At 41.4% G+C, this 16965-nt stretch overlaps 1 protein-coding gene across 2 annotated transcripts in view; it reads left to right on the top strand.

Annotated features, from left to right (window-relative positions):
- adck1 (aarF domain containing kinase 1) overlaps positions 1 to 16965 on the top strand; it is a 900828-nt gene that overhangs the window by 498959 nt on the left and 384904 nt on the right. For both annotated transcript variants that reach the window (XM_039741371.1, XM_039741370.1), the window contains 2 exons: positions 7878 to 8036; positions 14951 to 15109. In XM_039741371.1, the coding sequence (XP_039597305.1) occupies positions 7878 to 8036; positions 14951 to 15109 (318 nt within the window). The remainder of the gene's footprint in view (positions 1 to 7877; positions 8037 to 14950; positions 15110 to 16965) is intronic.

Genomic DNA, 16965 nt, shown 5'->3' with positions numbered 1-16965 from the left:
TTGGACACACTGGTGAGGAAGGCAGGCTCTATTGTAGGCACAGAGCTGGGCAGTTTGACATCCATGGCAGAGTGACGGGCGCTGAGCAGACTCCTGTCAATCATGGAGAATCCACTGCATCCACTGAACAGGATCAGCGACAGACAGAGGAGCAGCTTCAGCGACAGACTGCTGTCACCGTCCTGCTCCACTGACAGACTGAGGAGACCCCACACTATGAGACTCTTCAATTCCACCCCTTGGGGAATGATAAACATTAACATTATACAAAGTTATTGTCTGTTACACCTTCATTGTTATTACTCTTTAATTTAATATTGTTTTTTATCAGTATGCTGCTGCTGGAGTATGTGAATTTCCCCTTGGGATTAATAAAGTATCTATCTATCTATCTATCTATCTATCTATCTATCTATCTATCTATCTATCTATCTGTCTGTCTATCTATCTATCTGTCTGTCATTCGTTTCCTCAGATGGTGATGAGCTTGCTGTTCCTGATCAGCTCTTCTTTTCTCCACCCTAGCGACCCCCTCTTCTCTTCTTTCGTCAGCATCTTTTCACGTTAAAACTGATTAAGTCAGTGTTTGTGTTGCAATTACTTACAGTAGTATGTTTTCTTTCAGTTTACACTTAAGCTAGCACTTACGTAAGTCTTCAATGTGCCTCAAGAATGATTTAAGGTATGAAGAGGCAGAGGAAGCAATGGAAAGGTGGCAGGGGTGAGAACGACGCCCATACGGCATGCGCCACACCACCGCCCTGCTGGCCGATGCTGAGAGTTGATTCTACAATAAAATAAAAATAAAAAGAGGAATAACTTTGGAGGTCTATCATCATCCCAAAAGCAGATAGTAGACGTCATGTAGTATATGTGTACCAAATTACATGTCAATGGGTCAAACGGTTTGTGAGCTACAGGTGATTTAAAATCCTGGACGGACAACCGAACAGCCGTGGTAATGTATTATATATGAAGATTTATTTTAACTTGGCTCAGTCACAGTTACTTTAAACTCTCTTCATTATGTGGATCTGCTGCTGGCCAAGTGTCGCAAAACATTATATCTCCCTCTGCCACCACAGCTTGAGTTGTGCATCATGAAGGATATATTGGGCAGTTGTGCTGAGTAAGTCAACAGTTCTGTAGCCATGGTCAATCAGTGTTAGCCTGACAGAGTGTGGGAGAAAGTCAGGATTTCATTTTTATTTCCCCATCACGTTACTGCTGCCAGGCAAAAAAGACAGATGGGGGTGAACAAGAGGCAATTTGCAGTAAAAGGAGGGTCCTGGGGCAGAGCCCTGGCTTCTAGCTGATACATAAAATAGAATAAATTCCTGCAAATCAGTTTTAGAATTAGATCCAAGAAAATCTAGAAGACAAAGAAAAGTAGTCTCCAACCATGTAAAAAAAAAAAAAACTGCATACTTTACCTTTTAACGTATTGTAAAAAGAGACAAGCAAGATTAAAGAGTTTTGGGGTTTCTTGAAGGCTAACTCTGTCTATTGCAATGTTGAAAAAATGAAAGAAAACACGTGTTCACAATGCAATTGAGTTATTCCGACTTATTCTTATCTTATTATTATTATCACGTGGACTGCCCAAGATGCTGGTTCTTCCAGTTATGATGGATTCAGGGAGGAAGAGGTGGGTCCAGGTGCTCGGACCCCCGGAAGTGATGTTACAGATGGAAAGGTGTCAGTTTTTCTTTCTGCAGAGGAAGGTGAGGACAGATAGTTTTTGAGAGCGCCACCTCATGTCTCAGTGGAGTATTGCAGTCACTTAAGCCCTTTAGCTGTTCCTCAAGCTTAAACTGATTCTCTAGAAAGAAGGCTCATTTATACAGGGAATCACATCGTGCTTTTCTGTAGGTTTACCTTAGCATGGCATAGACTGCTGGCTCAGCACTTCAGGAACTTTTCTTTAAGCAGTGCTGCTGTCAGGGATGTCTTGGTGGCAACGCAGAGAGTGTGGGGCACCATTATAGTGAGTGGTTCTGAACGAATGGGTTCAGTTTGTGTGTGTGTGGAGTTTTTACTTGTGCTTGTGTCACACTCCGTCCAACAATACAGTTACAACGGCTGTGGAGTTATGTGTGTTCACCCCATGATGGATAGCTGTTCAAGGGCCTTGGGCATATTCCTTCTATTTTAACTCTTTGAAGGCTGAATATTTTTTTCCAAAAAACATAGTTTTCTGAAAAGAAATGGTTTAACACAGAAATCATGCAGTGGCTGCCAGTTTGCCGAGAATGTGCGGCAGGCTTGCTGCCAGGCTGTCTTTGTGTGGCTAGGGCGCCAGCAGCAGCAGTCGTAGTGCATTGCAATCTGGTTTTTACCTCTTACCATTGTTAAGTGGCAATCCTCCTAGGGAACAGTGTCGTAGGCGTGTCAGCTACATGAACCTGTTCAGCACCACGATTAGCTGGGGACCAGTCAGCTGAAGCTGGAACCTCACATTCGTTTTCGTTCGCTTGTATCAAAATCGGAGTCCGGCAAGTCATAGTCCAGTTTAAAGATAATAGGCAAAACTTCATCCACGGAGTATTTTGCTTTACGCATTCGCTTTGATCTCTCGCCATTACGTCAGTGCCATTTTTGCTCCTTACTACTCACGGAAGCGCAGGAAATCTCGATCAGACCAATGAAGCTAACTTTCCTTCTTGCAACAAGAGTCCAACTAAAACATACCGGCTGGTTTTGTCACAGTTTACAGTTGATTACCATCGTCAACTCCTCCTTTTCAGAAAAGTCGACATCAGCCCTGAAAGAGTTAAAAAATGAATAGATGGATGGCTTTTACTATATAGAACATTTCAGTGTACTTCCAGAGCATCGATATTTTTAGAGCTGCAGTTTCTTATGACATAAAGCACAAAGGTTAAGTGATGTGCCCACATAAGGTTAAACCAGGAGCCACAAGCTAGTCAATCCTTAAACTGTCTGGCCTCAGTAAGTCTTCTGTCAGAAAATAATCTTTTTTGTTTTGGTTGTCATTTAATATTGTTTTATTTGTTTATAAGAATGTAAGTGAGCAGTATTAAAATTAATATGTCACAAAATATGCAGACTGAACACTTTTGTCTTACCGCTGCAGTAAAAATGATGAGCTACTAGTTAGAGTAAGAGACAGAGTACTGTAACACTGAAGACTGATGAGAAGTATCATGGGCTGTGTTTTATCTTGGTAGAGTAATATATGTATTGCTCTACTTTCCCCTATTGTATTATTAATATGCAGCCGTAGAATGCCTAAACTCACAGACTTACCACTGTTTATAAGATATTATTTAATATACCTTCTCCCCACCTTCCCTTCTATATCTATAACCTCAGGCAATTAGATGTAGTAAAAAGACAAGCAGGAGTTAAGTTACACATAAAATAATGTATTACTGATAATATTCATAAATAATAACAAAATGCAAAGTACATTTGAATATTGGCAACCATACAACCTGATAAAATGGTGATGTGTAATTCAGGTGGCACACAGACTTGTAGTTACTTAAAATGTCTCTAGTTAAGGCATCGTTGGTGCTCAGCTTTCAGCCACATGTCTGTTCAATATGGCTGCTGAGCTGTGCTCTTCATTGTATTGTCTTCATCATCACAGATTAGCAAGAGAGATGCTTCTTCATCATATGTTGGTTAGAGAGAGAGAATGTGGTTGAGCAAGCAAATTTATAGATGTTCTCTCCAATTCCTAGAACCAATAGGATATCATGTTACTTAAAGGCCTCTGAGACAAGCCAATTCCAAACAGCCATATCTCAGACCAATGAGAGAAATAGTACATTTAACACCTGCAAAACCCCAGACCATATGTTAAGCTAACCTGGCTTTGTGTGGGGGATCAAACTGGTTTAAGACACATCCCCCCAAATCCTGTCATAAAATTACAAAGAGACAGTCGTAAAAAATGGGTTTGTACAAACACGAATACCTCTCACCACTTGGTTTGCCTAAATTATAAATAAAGACATACAAAACATTTATCAAGTTATATGCAAAACCCCACATTACAACAGGCTGTCACGTCAGATGCATGTTTTGACGTAAAAACATAGTTAAAAGAAAAAACATCCAGAAATAAAGTGTTTATTCTATTTTCAGTTTTGCAGTCTCCATTTGAATTTTCTCTCCGAGGCCGATTGCAATATAACACTACCTCTCTCGGAGGATCTTTAGCCACATCTTAGTGCGACACTGTCTCTATTACTTAGGATTTTAAATGTGTAAGTAAGCACCGCCAGGATTTGCATGCTCCTTTTTTAGCTTGCTGGTTTCCCCACCGGTAAATCTCAGCAGACAGTTTCTCAGAACTGAGATCATAAGCTCTCTATAATATTTATGTTTCTGTGTAAAGCTAATGTGATCAATATAAACTCCGTTGTTTCTCTTTTATTTGTTTGTCTGCACATTAATGTCATTTATGATCTTCTCTGATTAATTTAATCCATTCAGACTGGTGAGAGAAGTAATGTAACAGTGTTTTATTTGATTAGTCAGGCAAATTTATTCAGTGGCCAATGGCGATTTTGAAAAAAATAAGAACCCACAATTGTCCCTGAAATAATTTGAAATTACTTTTCTCTGAAGGTGTACAGTATACAGTATAACACACTGACAAAACTAACTGGCACCCTTCATTGTTTATTGTGTATTGTGGCAGGCAGCTGGGCATCATACCCAGCCGGGACGCCTGGAAGGACCGGGAGAGGGACTATACCTCCCCCGGACCACGAGGGGGCAGCCGCCCTGGTTAGTGTGGGGGCCACGGGAACCGAGCTTGGAAGCTCAACCCGCGCCTGGAGGATCCTGGAGCCCTGGAAAGAAGGACCCTGGCAGAAGGAATTCCAGGGTCACCCGGAGTGCTTCCAGGTGCTCGTGCGGCACTTCTGCCACACCAGGAAGTGCCCGCGGAAGTACATCAGAGGCACCTGGATCACATCCGGGTGGGGATAAAAGGAGACCGCCTTCCTACGTTCAAGTTGGGAGGAAGAAGGCAATGCTCGGGAGTGAGGAGGAAAGGTAGCCCAAGGAGGACCATTGAAAGGCCCAGGAATAGAAGGGTGCATGGTGCTGGAGCACTGTGTGTGTGCGGGACTGGTGTTTGAGGACCTTGTCAGGAATAAATGTGTGTGTCTTTTAATACTGCCGGTGTCCGTCTGGTTCTGTCCGGGCTGCCTTCCACAGTATTTAACTCAAATCAGATTTTGCTTTGAGTTCTGATCCAACAGAATATTTCAAATAATAATACAAATGAAAATGGAATGGAGAAAAATGATGAGACTCTTAACCTAATATTTTGTTTCACAACATTTAGAGGCCATCTATCATTGCAAACAAGCAATTCCTGGGGAGACCTCTGTACCTGTCCACAGGTAGTTTGACCCACTCATCCTCCTAAACAGCTGTGTTGGGTTTGAATGTTCAATAATGATGAGAACACTCCACGGTGTTTGCTTCACCTCTAGTCTGGAGAAATCACGGAAGAGTTTGTAAATATCGCCAAACTCTGCAAAATGCTTTGAAGTCAATGGAGAAGGACTAACTGAATGAGGTCTGACTAGAACACCATACCAACTGTATTATGGAATAGCTCCAGCCCTGTTTAAGGAACTTGGACAGAGACAGTGGTGCTGTAAGAATTATGTTTCTGGACTTCTCTAGCACCTTCAACACCATCCAACCTCTGCTCCTTAGGGACAAACTGACAGAGATGGGAGTAGATTCACATCTGGTGGCATGGATCGTGGACTATCTTACAGACAGACCTCAGTATGTGCGTCTCGGGAACTGCAGGTCTGACATTGTGGTCAGCAACACAGGAATGCCGCAGGGGACTGGACTTTCTCCGGTCCTGTTCAGCCAACATACATCAGACTTCCAATACAACTCGGAGTCCTGCCACGTGCAAAAGTTCGCTGACGACACTGCTATCATGGGCTGCAACAGGAGTGGGCAGGAGGAGGAATAAAGGAACCTAATCAAGGACTTTGTTAAATGATGCGACTCAAACGACCAACAACTGAACACCAGCAAAACCAAGGAGCTGGTGGTGGATTTTAGGAAGCCCAGGCCCCTCATGATTATCAGAGGTGACTGTGCAGAGGGTACAGACCTATAAATACCTGGGAGTGCAGCTGGATGATAAATTGGACTGGACTGCCAATACTAATGCTCTGTGCAAGAGAGGACAAAGCCGACTATACTTCCTTAGAAGGCTGGCGTCCTTCAACATCTGCAATAAGATGCTGCAGATGTTCTATCAGACGGTTGTGGCGAGCGCCCTCTTCTACTCAGTGATGTGCTGGGGAGGCAGCATAAAGAAGAGGGACGCCTCACGCCTGGACAAACTGGTGAGGAAGGCAGGCTCTATTGTAGGCACGGAGCTGGACAGTTTGACATCCGTGGCAGAGCGACGGGCGCTGAGCAGATTTCTGTCAATCATGGAGAATCCACTGCATCCACTGAACAGGATCATCTCCAGACAGAGGAGCAGATTCAGTGACAGACTGCTGTCACCGTCCTGCGCCACTGACAGACTGAGGAGACCCCACACTATGTGACTCTTCAATTCCACCCGGGTGGTAAACATTAACATCATACAAAGTTATTGTCTGTTATACCTTCATTGTTATCAGTCTTTAATTTAATATTGATTTTTTTATCAGTATGCTGCTGCTGAAGGATGTGAATTTGCCCTTGTAATTAATAAAGTATCTATCTATCTATCTATCTATCTATCTATCTATCTATCTATCTATCTATCTATCTATCTATCTATCTATCTAACCTGCCTGCAGTGTCACTAGCGGAAATTTCTGTTGTTCCATTGTCCTATTTTTCGGATTTTTGAATTCAACTGTTTGTGATTGCTTTTCTTTTTTTCTTGATCTGTGCTTATACTTTAAGAATACTAGATCATGAACTTGGGAATGGCTGCCTTTTGTTTGCTTTTTATTCACACCTTTTGACCATCCTTGTGTTTTGTTCTTGTTTAAAAAATTTCTTAAATAAATAAACATTTAAAAAAACATTTTTTTAATTGTGGTCAGGAGTTTTACATTTAGGATTCCTTTTTTGGTGTGCAGTGTTTATGAGTTTCAGGGCAAGATTTTCTCCATGTTTCTAGGCTTCATCTGGAGCTGGGGAGCTTAGTTTTTGGGTAAAGCCTGTTTTTTGAGTTTTGTGAACCATGCAAATCATAACAGATGTAATCTTGGTGAATACTTTGTAATTAGTCTCTCTATAAAAATTACTAAGTAGAAGTTAAATGTATTGATACTAAAGTCATGTGCATCTTCATTTCCCAAACACCCTTATTCTGACGTATGGTCACTTGTAGGAACAGGATCAAGTATAAAACAAAAATTAGCTCTAGCAAGAAACATCAGACCATAGCTAGGCTCATGAGTTCATGCAGCCAGAGGGAACACGCGGAGATTCCACCGAGACAGTAATCTGGCCAAGATCTGAACCCAGGATTCAAAGCTGCGAGGCGATTATTAAAAATGTTTCTGGTGAGAATTAACAGTATGGCTAACTGTAAATACCAATGTGTTTGCATAAGAAACGTATTATTTCACATCCCATCCACATTATAAACTAAGCCTTTGACGCAGGTTATGAATGTATTTTAAAATGTATTTTGTATGCCGATAAAACAAGACTTACTTTATTTCTAAAGATCAGTGTGTACTTTGACACCAGTGAGTGTCATACCTAAGTGTAATTCTGAGCAGAAATATTTGTTAAATGTAAAACAGTTACTGCTTTATGCAAGGTTGAAAAATGTAAATGTTAAATAATGTTTTCTTTTGTGGTATTTTTGCACATTTATTAAATTTGATGTGTTTTCTGCTCTCCAGATTAGTCAGCTATTTGCAAGTTTTGAGGAGCACCCACAGGGAGCAGCATCACTAGCCCAGGTACACAAGGCAGTGTTGCATGATGGGAGGACAGTAGCAGTGAAAGTTCAACACCCTAAAGTTCAAGTGCAGAGCTCCAAAGACATCCTGGTCATGCAGGTAATTAAGACATTTGCTTTGTTGAAGTTGATAGGGTGTGTTGTTTTTTACTTACTATGAATGTGATGATGTGAGAATTACCAAAATGCAATACTTTGGTTATTCATCAGCTGAAGCATTCTTACATCAATGTCCTGGTATTGTGTACCCCAGATGAGTATTTTTTAGACTCTGTAAAACGCAAAATTACCCAAAAGCAATTGATTATCCTTCACTGAGTTCGCAGGACTTGAAATGCTGACTGATTGTGATATCTCATGTCAGGGGCTGCCGAAGTGTGAGCTGGAATTGATGCTGGGGAGAGTGTTAATCAGCTCATGAGTTTAAAAGTGAAGAGGCACCAAGGAAAAGCCAATGGCTGGATCTGTTCAGCTATCTTTATGTAGTAGAGAAGGCAACCTTGTTTTCCTGAATGGTTGGTTCTGGCAGAAAGATGGAAAGGGCAGAACTGTGTCCTGGCCACAGAACCTTTGCTGTGTGCGTTCTCAGGGCCGCAAATGCTGTTGCCAGAGTCTTTCCTGGCAGAAGACAAGAAATGATTGTTACTAGTGAGACCCAGAATTACACTGAACTATAACTAGAATCTTCCATGTTATGTCTGTCTTTAGTACTGCTTGTGTGTTCTTAATCTACAAACATATTGTATGATTTTCACCCAGAACTATTTATTTACTTACTTTTTCCACCTTTAACTTAGCACCCAAATAAATGCTGGTAAGTAAAGCTGACAAGGAGAGAAAAACAACTTTACGTGCAACCTAAAGCATGTTTCTATGAGTTCTCAATACAGCTCATATCATGTCAACCATGGTGGTGGTCCTCCATAGATAAGGGACAAGCTCTCCGGAAAGTGCCATTTCAAAAACTTTGAGTAGTTTCTATCATATTCTAAAGTGTTACTTTGAAAATTAAAATTTTAATAAACCCTACTCTGAAAATAAAAGTATAATACAAACTATATTTGTCACATATTTTTCATATATGCAGTATTTCAAATATATTTATGCTATTGTATATGAGATACTTTAACCCTTCCAGCTGACAGATCTCTAGTGATAGGCTGTAGCATGAAAGTATTGTTAAGCTAAAGGAGAGCACAGTGCATTCTGGGAAAGCTAGAAAGACACAGTGGGATTCAAAGTATTTTGCACGGTTAGACTGTGCAGCTTTTGATTCTTTTTCTTCTTTTGGCTGCTCCCGTTAGGGGTTGCCACATCGGATCATCTTTTTCCATATCTTCCTGTCCTCTGCATCTTGTTCTTTTACACCCATCACCTACATGTCCTCTCTCACCACATTCATAAACCTTCTCTTAGGCCTTCCTCTTTTCCTCTTGCTTGGCAGCTCAATCCTTAGTATCCTTTTCCCAATATACCCGGCATCTCTCCTCTTAGCATCTTTAACTCTGCCACCTCCAGCTCTGTCTCATGTTTTTTAGTCAGTGCCACCGTCTCCAGCCCATGTAACATAGCTGGTCTCACTACTGTCCTGTAGACCTTCCTTTCACTCTTGCTGAGACCCGTCTGTCACAAATTACACCTGACACTCTTCTTCACCCAAACGACCTTGCCTGCACTTTTTCACCTCTCTTCCACACTCCCTGTTACTCTGTACTGTTGATCCCAAGTATTTAAACTCATCCACCTTTGCCAACTCTACTCCCTGCGTCCTCACCATTCCTCTGACCTCCCTCTCATTTACAAACATGTATTCTGTCTTGTTCCTACTGACCTTAATTCCTCTCTAGAGCATATCTCCACTTCTCCAGGGTCTCCTCAACCTGCTCCCTACTATCGTTACAGATCACAATGTCATCAACAAACATCACAGTCCACTGGGATTTCTGTCTAATCTCATCTGTCAGCCTGTCCATCACCACTGCAAATAAGAAAAGGCTCAGAGCCGATCCCTGATCTAATCCCACCTCCACACTGAATGCATCCGTCACTCCTACCTCAGACCTCACCACTGTCATACTTCCTTGTTACATATCCTGTACAACTGCTACATACTTCTCTGCCACTCCCGACTTCCTCATACAGTACCACAACTCCTCTCAAGGCACCCTGTCATATGCTTTCTCCAGGTCCACAAAGCAACTCCTTGTCGCCTTCTCTGTACTTCTCCATCAACACCCTCAGAGCAAACATTGCATCTGTGGTGCTCGTTACTGGCATGAAACCAATCTGCTGCTCACTAATCATCACCTCCTTTCTTAACCTAGCTTCCACTATTCTTTCCTATAGCATCATGCTATGGGTCATCAATTTTATCCCCCTGTAGTTATTACAGCTCACTTTCCAAGATTCCATTTAACAATCTGGTTAAAAACTCCAACGCCATCTCTCCTAAACATTTCCGTGCTTCTACAAGTATGGCATCTGGACCAACAGCCTTTCCATTCTTCATCCTCTTCATATCTGTCCTTACGTCCTCCTTGCTAATCCATTGCACTTCCTGATTCACTGTCTCCACATCATCCAACCTCTTCTGTCTCTCATTCTCTTCATTCACCAGCCTCTCAAAGAACTCTTTCCATCTGCTCAACACACTCTCCTCGCTTGTGAGAACGTTTCCATCTTTATCCTTTATCACCCTAACCTGCTACACATCTTTCCCAGCTCAGTCCCACTGTCTAGCCAATCGGTACAGGTCCTTTTCTCCCTCCTTAGTGTCCAACCTCTCATACAACTACTGTATTCATGGACCTTTTCTTTAGCGTTCGCCACCTCTCTCTTCACCTTATGTCGTATCTCCTTGTACTCCTGTCTACTTTCTGCATCCCTTTCACTTTCCCACTTCTTCTTCGCCAACCCCTTCCTCTGTATACTCTCCTGTACTTTCCCATTCCACCACCAGGTTTCCTTTTCCTCTTTCCTCTGTCCAGATGTCACACCAACCACCCTTCTTGCTGTCACCCTTACTGCTTCTGCTGTAGTTGCCCAACTGTCTGGTAATTCTTCACTGCCACCCAGTGCCTGTCTTACCTCCTCCTTGAACTCCACCTTGCAGTCTTCCTTTTTCAACTTTCACCATTTGATCCTTGGCACTGCTCTCGTTCTCCTCTTCTTCTTGATCTCCAACATCATCCTACAGACCATCATCCTATGCTTCCTAACTACACTTTCCCATGCCACTACTTTGCAGTCTTCAATCTCCTTCAGATTGGCCATTATGCATAGGATATAATCTACCTGTGTGCATCTTCCTCCACTCTCTGTATGTCACCCTATTTTGCTCCCTCTTCCTAAAAAATGTATTTACCACAGCCATGTCCATCCTTTTCACAAAATCCACTATCATCTGACCTTCTTCATTCCTCTCCTTGACACCATACCTACCCATCACCTCCTCGTCTCCTCTGTTGCCTTCACCAACATGTCCAATGAAATCCAATCCAATCACCACTCTCTGTCCCTTGGGTACACTGTCCATCACATCACAGTCCATTCCAGCTTCATAATCATCACTCTGTCTGACGTTTTTTTCATCTCCAAAACACTCTTGCCATACTGTTCCTTCAGAATAACCCCTACCCCATTTCTCCTCACATTCACACCATCACAGAACAATTTCAATCCACCTCCAATCCACCTGGCCTTACTCCTTTTCCATTTAATCTCTTGCACACACAATGTATCAACCTTCCTTCTCTTCATCATATCTGCTAACTCTTTCCCCTTACCAGTCATATTGCCAACATTCAAAGTACCTACCCTCAGTTCCACTCTCTTTACCTTCCTCCTCTCCTCCTGCCTCTGGACACGTCTCCCCCCTCCTCTTCTCCTTCTTCGGCCAACAGTAGCCCAATTTCCACCAGCACCCTGTTGGCTGTCATTACTGGTGGTGGTCGTTGTTAACCTGGGCCTCAATCGATCCAGTATAGAAATCTGTATTGCTGTCTGCATATTGATCTGGAAAAAGTTTACACTGGATGTCCTTCCTGACAAAACTCTCCCCATTTATCCAGGCTTGGGACTGGCATGAAGAAACACACTGGTTTATGCATCTCCTGTGTCTTGGTTACAGTGCAGCTTTTGATTCAAATGGAAAAATAACCTTGAGCTTAGTGATAATGATTCTGTAACATTTTCTTTGTGTTTTGAAAAACCAGGAAGAAAATAAATAAGCCAGGTGTTTTGTGTGTTCATTTGGGCAAGAATGGAGGGAAGCTAACACTGTTTTTTTGTTTGGTAAAAGAAGATACCTTTCAATACTCTCAGCCTGGTCTTGCCTCATATGCTGTGTGAGCCACTAGGGTCATACCACCACCCTAACCCAGACACAGACAGGCAGGACACAGGTTATGCCACACTCCACACATTTATTTACAGTTTTACCAGTATAAAATGTCAGTAAACACAACGCAACACAACAACACCATTCAGTCCCTTCTTGCCGCCAGTCCTTCTCCCTCCACTCCTCCTCAGGCTTTGTCCTCTCCTCCCGACTCTTGCCACTTATGGACTGAGGCGGCTCCTTTTTATAGGGAACCAGGATGGACTCCTAAAGAACTTCTTCCAGCCACACTTCCGTGTGTGGCGGAAGCGTGAGTAAATAAGGCCCTGGAAAGGTCCATGTGCCCCCTGGTGGTGGGCCCCATGCTCATAACCCGTGGTCCCTCTAAAAACAAACTGGGCTGCCCTCTGTTGGCCCGGAGAAGAAACTGTCCTGACAATCCTCCTTCCCCGAGTCCTTCCACACTTTGGGTGTCCTGGCCGGGCAAGGGCCCCGGCCATCCGCCATAGCTGCTTTTCTGACACTTTTGCAAAGAGCTTGGTTTAGTTGCCTGGTGAAAAATTGGACACTTGCACAGAGCCTTTAATTATCTGCTGCTGCATTTGAAAATTGAAACTGACATTTTCCTGTTGCTCTCACTACTGTGCAATCACCAGAGCCCTTAAACTGTATCCCAAGCGCACAAGTGTGATAAGACTATATTTTAAGAGTTACTGAAACAACTTTACATGAAAATGTTATGACTGGCTGTTACCGTGTCTTTCCACCCTAACTACAGAATGCCTCCAATAGCACTACATGATCTTTAAAGCTGTAGTTCATTTTGAAACTGACTGCCACTTTGATGAGACAGGCAATAGACAACAGTGGAGTGGGATAAGAGGTAGAGATACTTAGATTTGAAGAAGCTACAGCCAAACAGAACTTCCTGTCGCTAATGACCCAAGATGTGTGGCTTGAGCACTGTACTCCTCAACCATGTAAGGATGTACCAATGATATTGATATCGCTTCATGTGGTCTAGCAGTGGTTGTCAAACTCAGTCTGGGGACACCAAGTGATTTCAGATTTAAGTTCCAGCCACTTTCACAATCAGCGAGTCACTTTACTTCTAATTTGTCATATTTAATTAGCTGGCCTCCTCTCCATTCAGAAAAACACAGCAGTGAGATTTATACATTTATAAAAAATGTGCATATTTGTTATAAACGTGAAAAAAGAATATGTTCAAGTTTTTAATATTTCACTCTTACCAGTTCCTTTTAACACTCAAAAATGCTGGTACCAGCCCTACACTTATCTTTTCCTTGCCCTCCCCATTACAAATCATGATCACGGAAACAGCTGATATACTCATCATGCACAACCTATATAGTTCGCATCTAAAGCTGCAACAGAGTGTGTTCATAAAACCAGCAAGTTTTGCACGTAAAAGTGATGCAGTCTATGAGTAAAACCAGTATTGTTTGACATGAAACCAATATAGTGCACCTGCAAGACTCATACAAAATCAATCTAGTACATAAACCCAATAGAGGTCATATGGAAAACCGATACATTATACACATGAAACCAGTACAAAAATACATGAAACTGGTATAGAGCATTCACAAAACTATCGCTACATGTAAACTGACCCAACTGTGTATCAATACAATCAACACAAAAATGAGGTACAGAATGTTGGTGGTCTGTGGCATTGGGGTTTTTAAAAGAAAAAATAGGCGGTGCGTCTCATGCTCTGTGGGTGCATGCTTAGGGTTGCCATACGTTCATGTTTTCTTGGACCTGTCATCTTATTTAAGGCACCTATCCAGCAGTTTTTACAAATCTGTCAGTTTTGTGGGGTTTCCACACTGCGGCCCATTGTTCCCAACCTAGTTTACTTTTTTCATTTCATGTCCTTTTTCTAAGATTTGCCTACCGTGGTATTCACACATCAGATGCACCTGCAATGGCAATGCTATAGATCAATGGTTCTCAAATGGTGTGCTGCAGCAACAAGTGTGTGGCACACATTAAGAAAGTTAAATAGTAGATAACCTTTGCCTGGGCATCCATACCCCCCAGGACTTACTTAATGAGACTATCCATCCATCCATTATCCAACCTGCTATATCCTAACTACAGGCTCACGGGAGTCTGCTGGAGCCAATCCCAGCCAACACAGGGCGCAAGGCAGGGAACAAACCCTGGGCAGAGTGCCAGCCCACTGCAGGGCACACAAACACACACACACACACACATACCAAGCACACAGTAGGGTTAATTTAGGATGCACCTAACCTGCATGTCTTTGAACTGTGGGAGGAAGCTGAACTAATACAGTTAATATAAATAAAATCAGAACTGTATTTACACAACCTAAGAAAGTATGCATGCAGACCAATAGTTAATACTAATAAATCAGTTGTATGATCATTTAAACCAACAGATTATATACAAAAATGTATGATGTATGGCCTTGTTTGGCTCCTCACACATTTTTGTGCTTGTGGCTTACTTTATGTTTATTCTGAGGGACGGAAAATGGCACAAAAGTGCCCCATTATGTTATTATAGATATTCTAACAAAATGATATAATAAAGCAAAGGTAAAATAAAAGTAGTTTACATTGTGAAATGTAGACATTGCTGGAGTTCACTTAGTTCTCTTTTTTCTTCTATTTTTTTAGTTTTTACTCCAGGCTGTGAAATGGCTGTTTCCTGACTTTGGTTTCATGTGGCTTGTTGAAGAAGCCAAAAAGAATTTGCCTCTAGAGCTAGACTTCATGAACGAAGGGAGAAATGCTGAAAAAATGTCTGAGATGCTCAAGGATTTTAAATTTTTGAAGGTGAGAAGTGAGATATTAAACACACCTTTTTTTCAATGTAATCACTTGAATTTCATATATTTGTTTTTAAATGTAATCTGACAACCTGGTGCAGAATAAGATTAGTTTATAAAAAGGATGAATATTTTATTATAGCCTAAAGGAAAGTTTGTTTTATGAAGCAGAAACAGTTAGAATTTGTCAGGGATCTTATATGGCACAAAGAGCAAAAATAGACACAACAAGTGAAATAACAGGCTGAACCAAATTAAATGTCCTGATAGCTAAAATAAAATGCTGCCCTTGGTAACCAAAGTTATAAAATATTGCTTTCAGACATTTCACATGTTTGAAATTATCTACTTATATAGTACCTTTGGAAACATCTTATGTTTGGCATGAAAGGTTTATTAGTGGCATAACGAAAAAATGGCCCCAAGCAAACTGTCACCCGTTAGAACAAAGTGCATTGGTCCCAGTTTAACACACTGGGAACAGAATATAAAATCCTCACTCATCACATTCAGACTTTACACTTAACAAGTTAATGAATTTAACATTTGTGTAGTCAGTGGTGTCATTGAAGTCGGGGATACTTTCAATAATTGGAGTATACTTTTGTACTAGATAGATAGATAGATAGATACTTTATTATTCCCTACATACATAGATAGATAGATAGATAGATAGATAGATAGATAGATAGATAGATAGATAGATAGATAGACAAACACTTTATTAATCCCAAGGGGAAATTCACAAAAAAAAATATTATTCACATAAATCACTAAAACCTAGTGATCCCTCTCTGGCCTGGCCATGAAGGCTCTGTTTTATCCATTTGCACACACAGATAAGATTACTGTTCTACAGTCATAAAAGGACTCGGCGGCCTAGCCCAGATTATACTGACTTTATAAATTTATACTGGATTGAACAGATGAACCACTCAAGAAACTCCTGTGAGGCCTCCATAACTGCTGACATCCTGTGCTGCCTTTTCATGTATTGTGTTTTTTCTCACATTGTGGTTTTGTACAGTGGCCCATCTATATGGATGTCTTCATGTCATCCTCGCTCCATGTAAATTCATGGCCTCTATATATTTGATAGCATTGCACAGGAATAGCATTTGAAGTTGAAGCTTTATCAGCAGCTTTTCCTTTCTCTTTTGCCTCATTGTTATCAAATCTGTATGAACAACCTGATGCTGACCCTGCCTTTCAACAATGAAAGAAAGATGCCAGCTAACTCAAAACTAGTTGTGTAAATTAAGAAGGATATGGAACAACAATAACAAGAATTAGACTGTTTTCTCAATACATGGAGCACATCCCAAAGTTACCTGATCTTTTCCTGCTCAGACCCCTTAAAAGCATGATAAGATGAGCAATAACTAATAGAATACTCTAGCTGATGGATACAATGAAGGATTCTAAGGTCCTCTTTATTTTTCTGCAACATAGAATTTTTCATAAATGGCTTTATCTATATATATATTACTCAACGTGAAACCTTCCTGTGGAGACGGTTGGCCAGTGAAATGTACCATATTTGCTCAGGTAAGTACTGATATCCAACAAGCAGCACAGAGTATCAGCTACTCTCAGCTATTTTTTTTTTTATTATTATTATTTGATTCTAGCCAACCCGCGGTATACCATACGCCGCATAATCAGGCCGCTTTTTAATAATTTTTAAGCACAGGGAGAAAATTTAACATTTGCAAAATCGGTAATGTAATAAATCAGCAAGAAAAGCAGCAACATTGTAACAATGCACGGAACGAACAAACACACAATCGTCCGTGCGGCTTAGCGAGGTGGGTGTGTACAAAGTGCTGGAGCATCTAAGAAGACGCATGTTTGTCACGGATG

Source organism: Polypterus senegalus, chromosome 18 (genome assembly GCF_016835505.1).
Source record: "Polypterus senegalus isolate Bchr_013 chromosome 18, ASM1683550v1, whole genome shotgun sequence".
NCBI classification, from domain to species: Eukaryota; Metazoa; Chordata; class Cladistia; order Polypteriformes; family Polypteridae; genus Polypterus; species Polypterus senegalus.
This window is presented reverse-complemented; position numbering and strand designations above follow the sequence as displayed.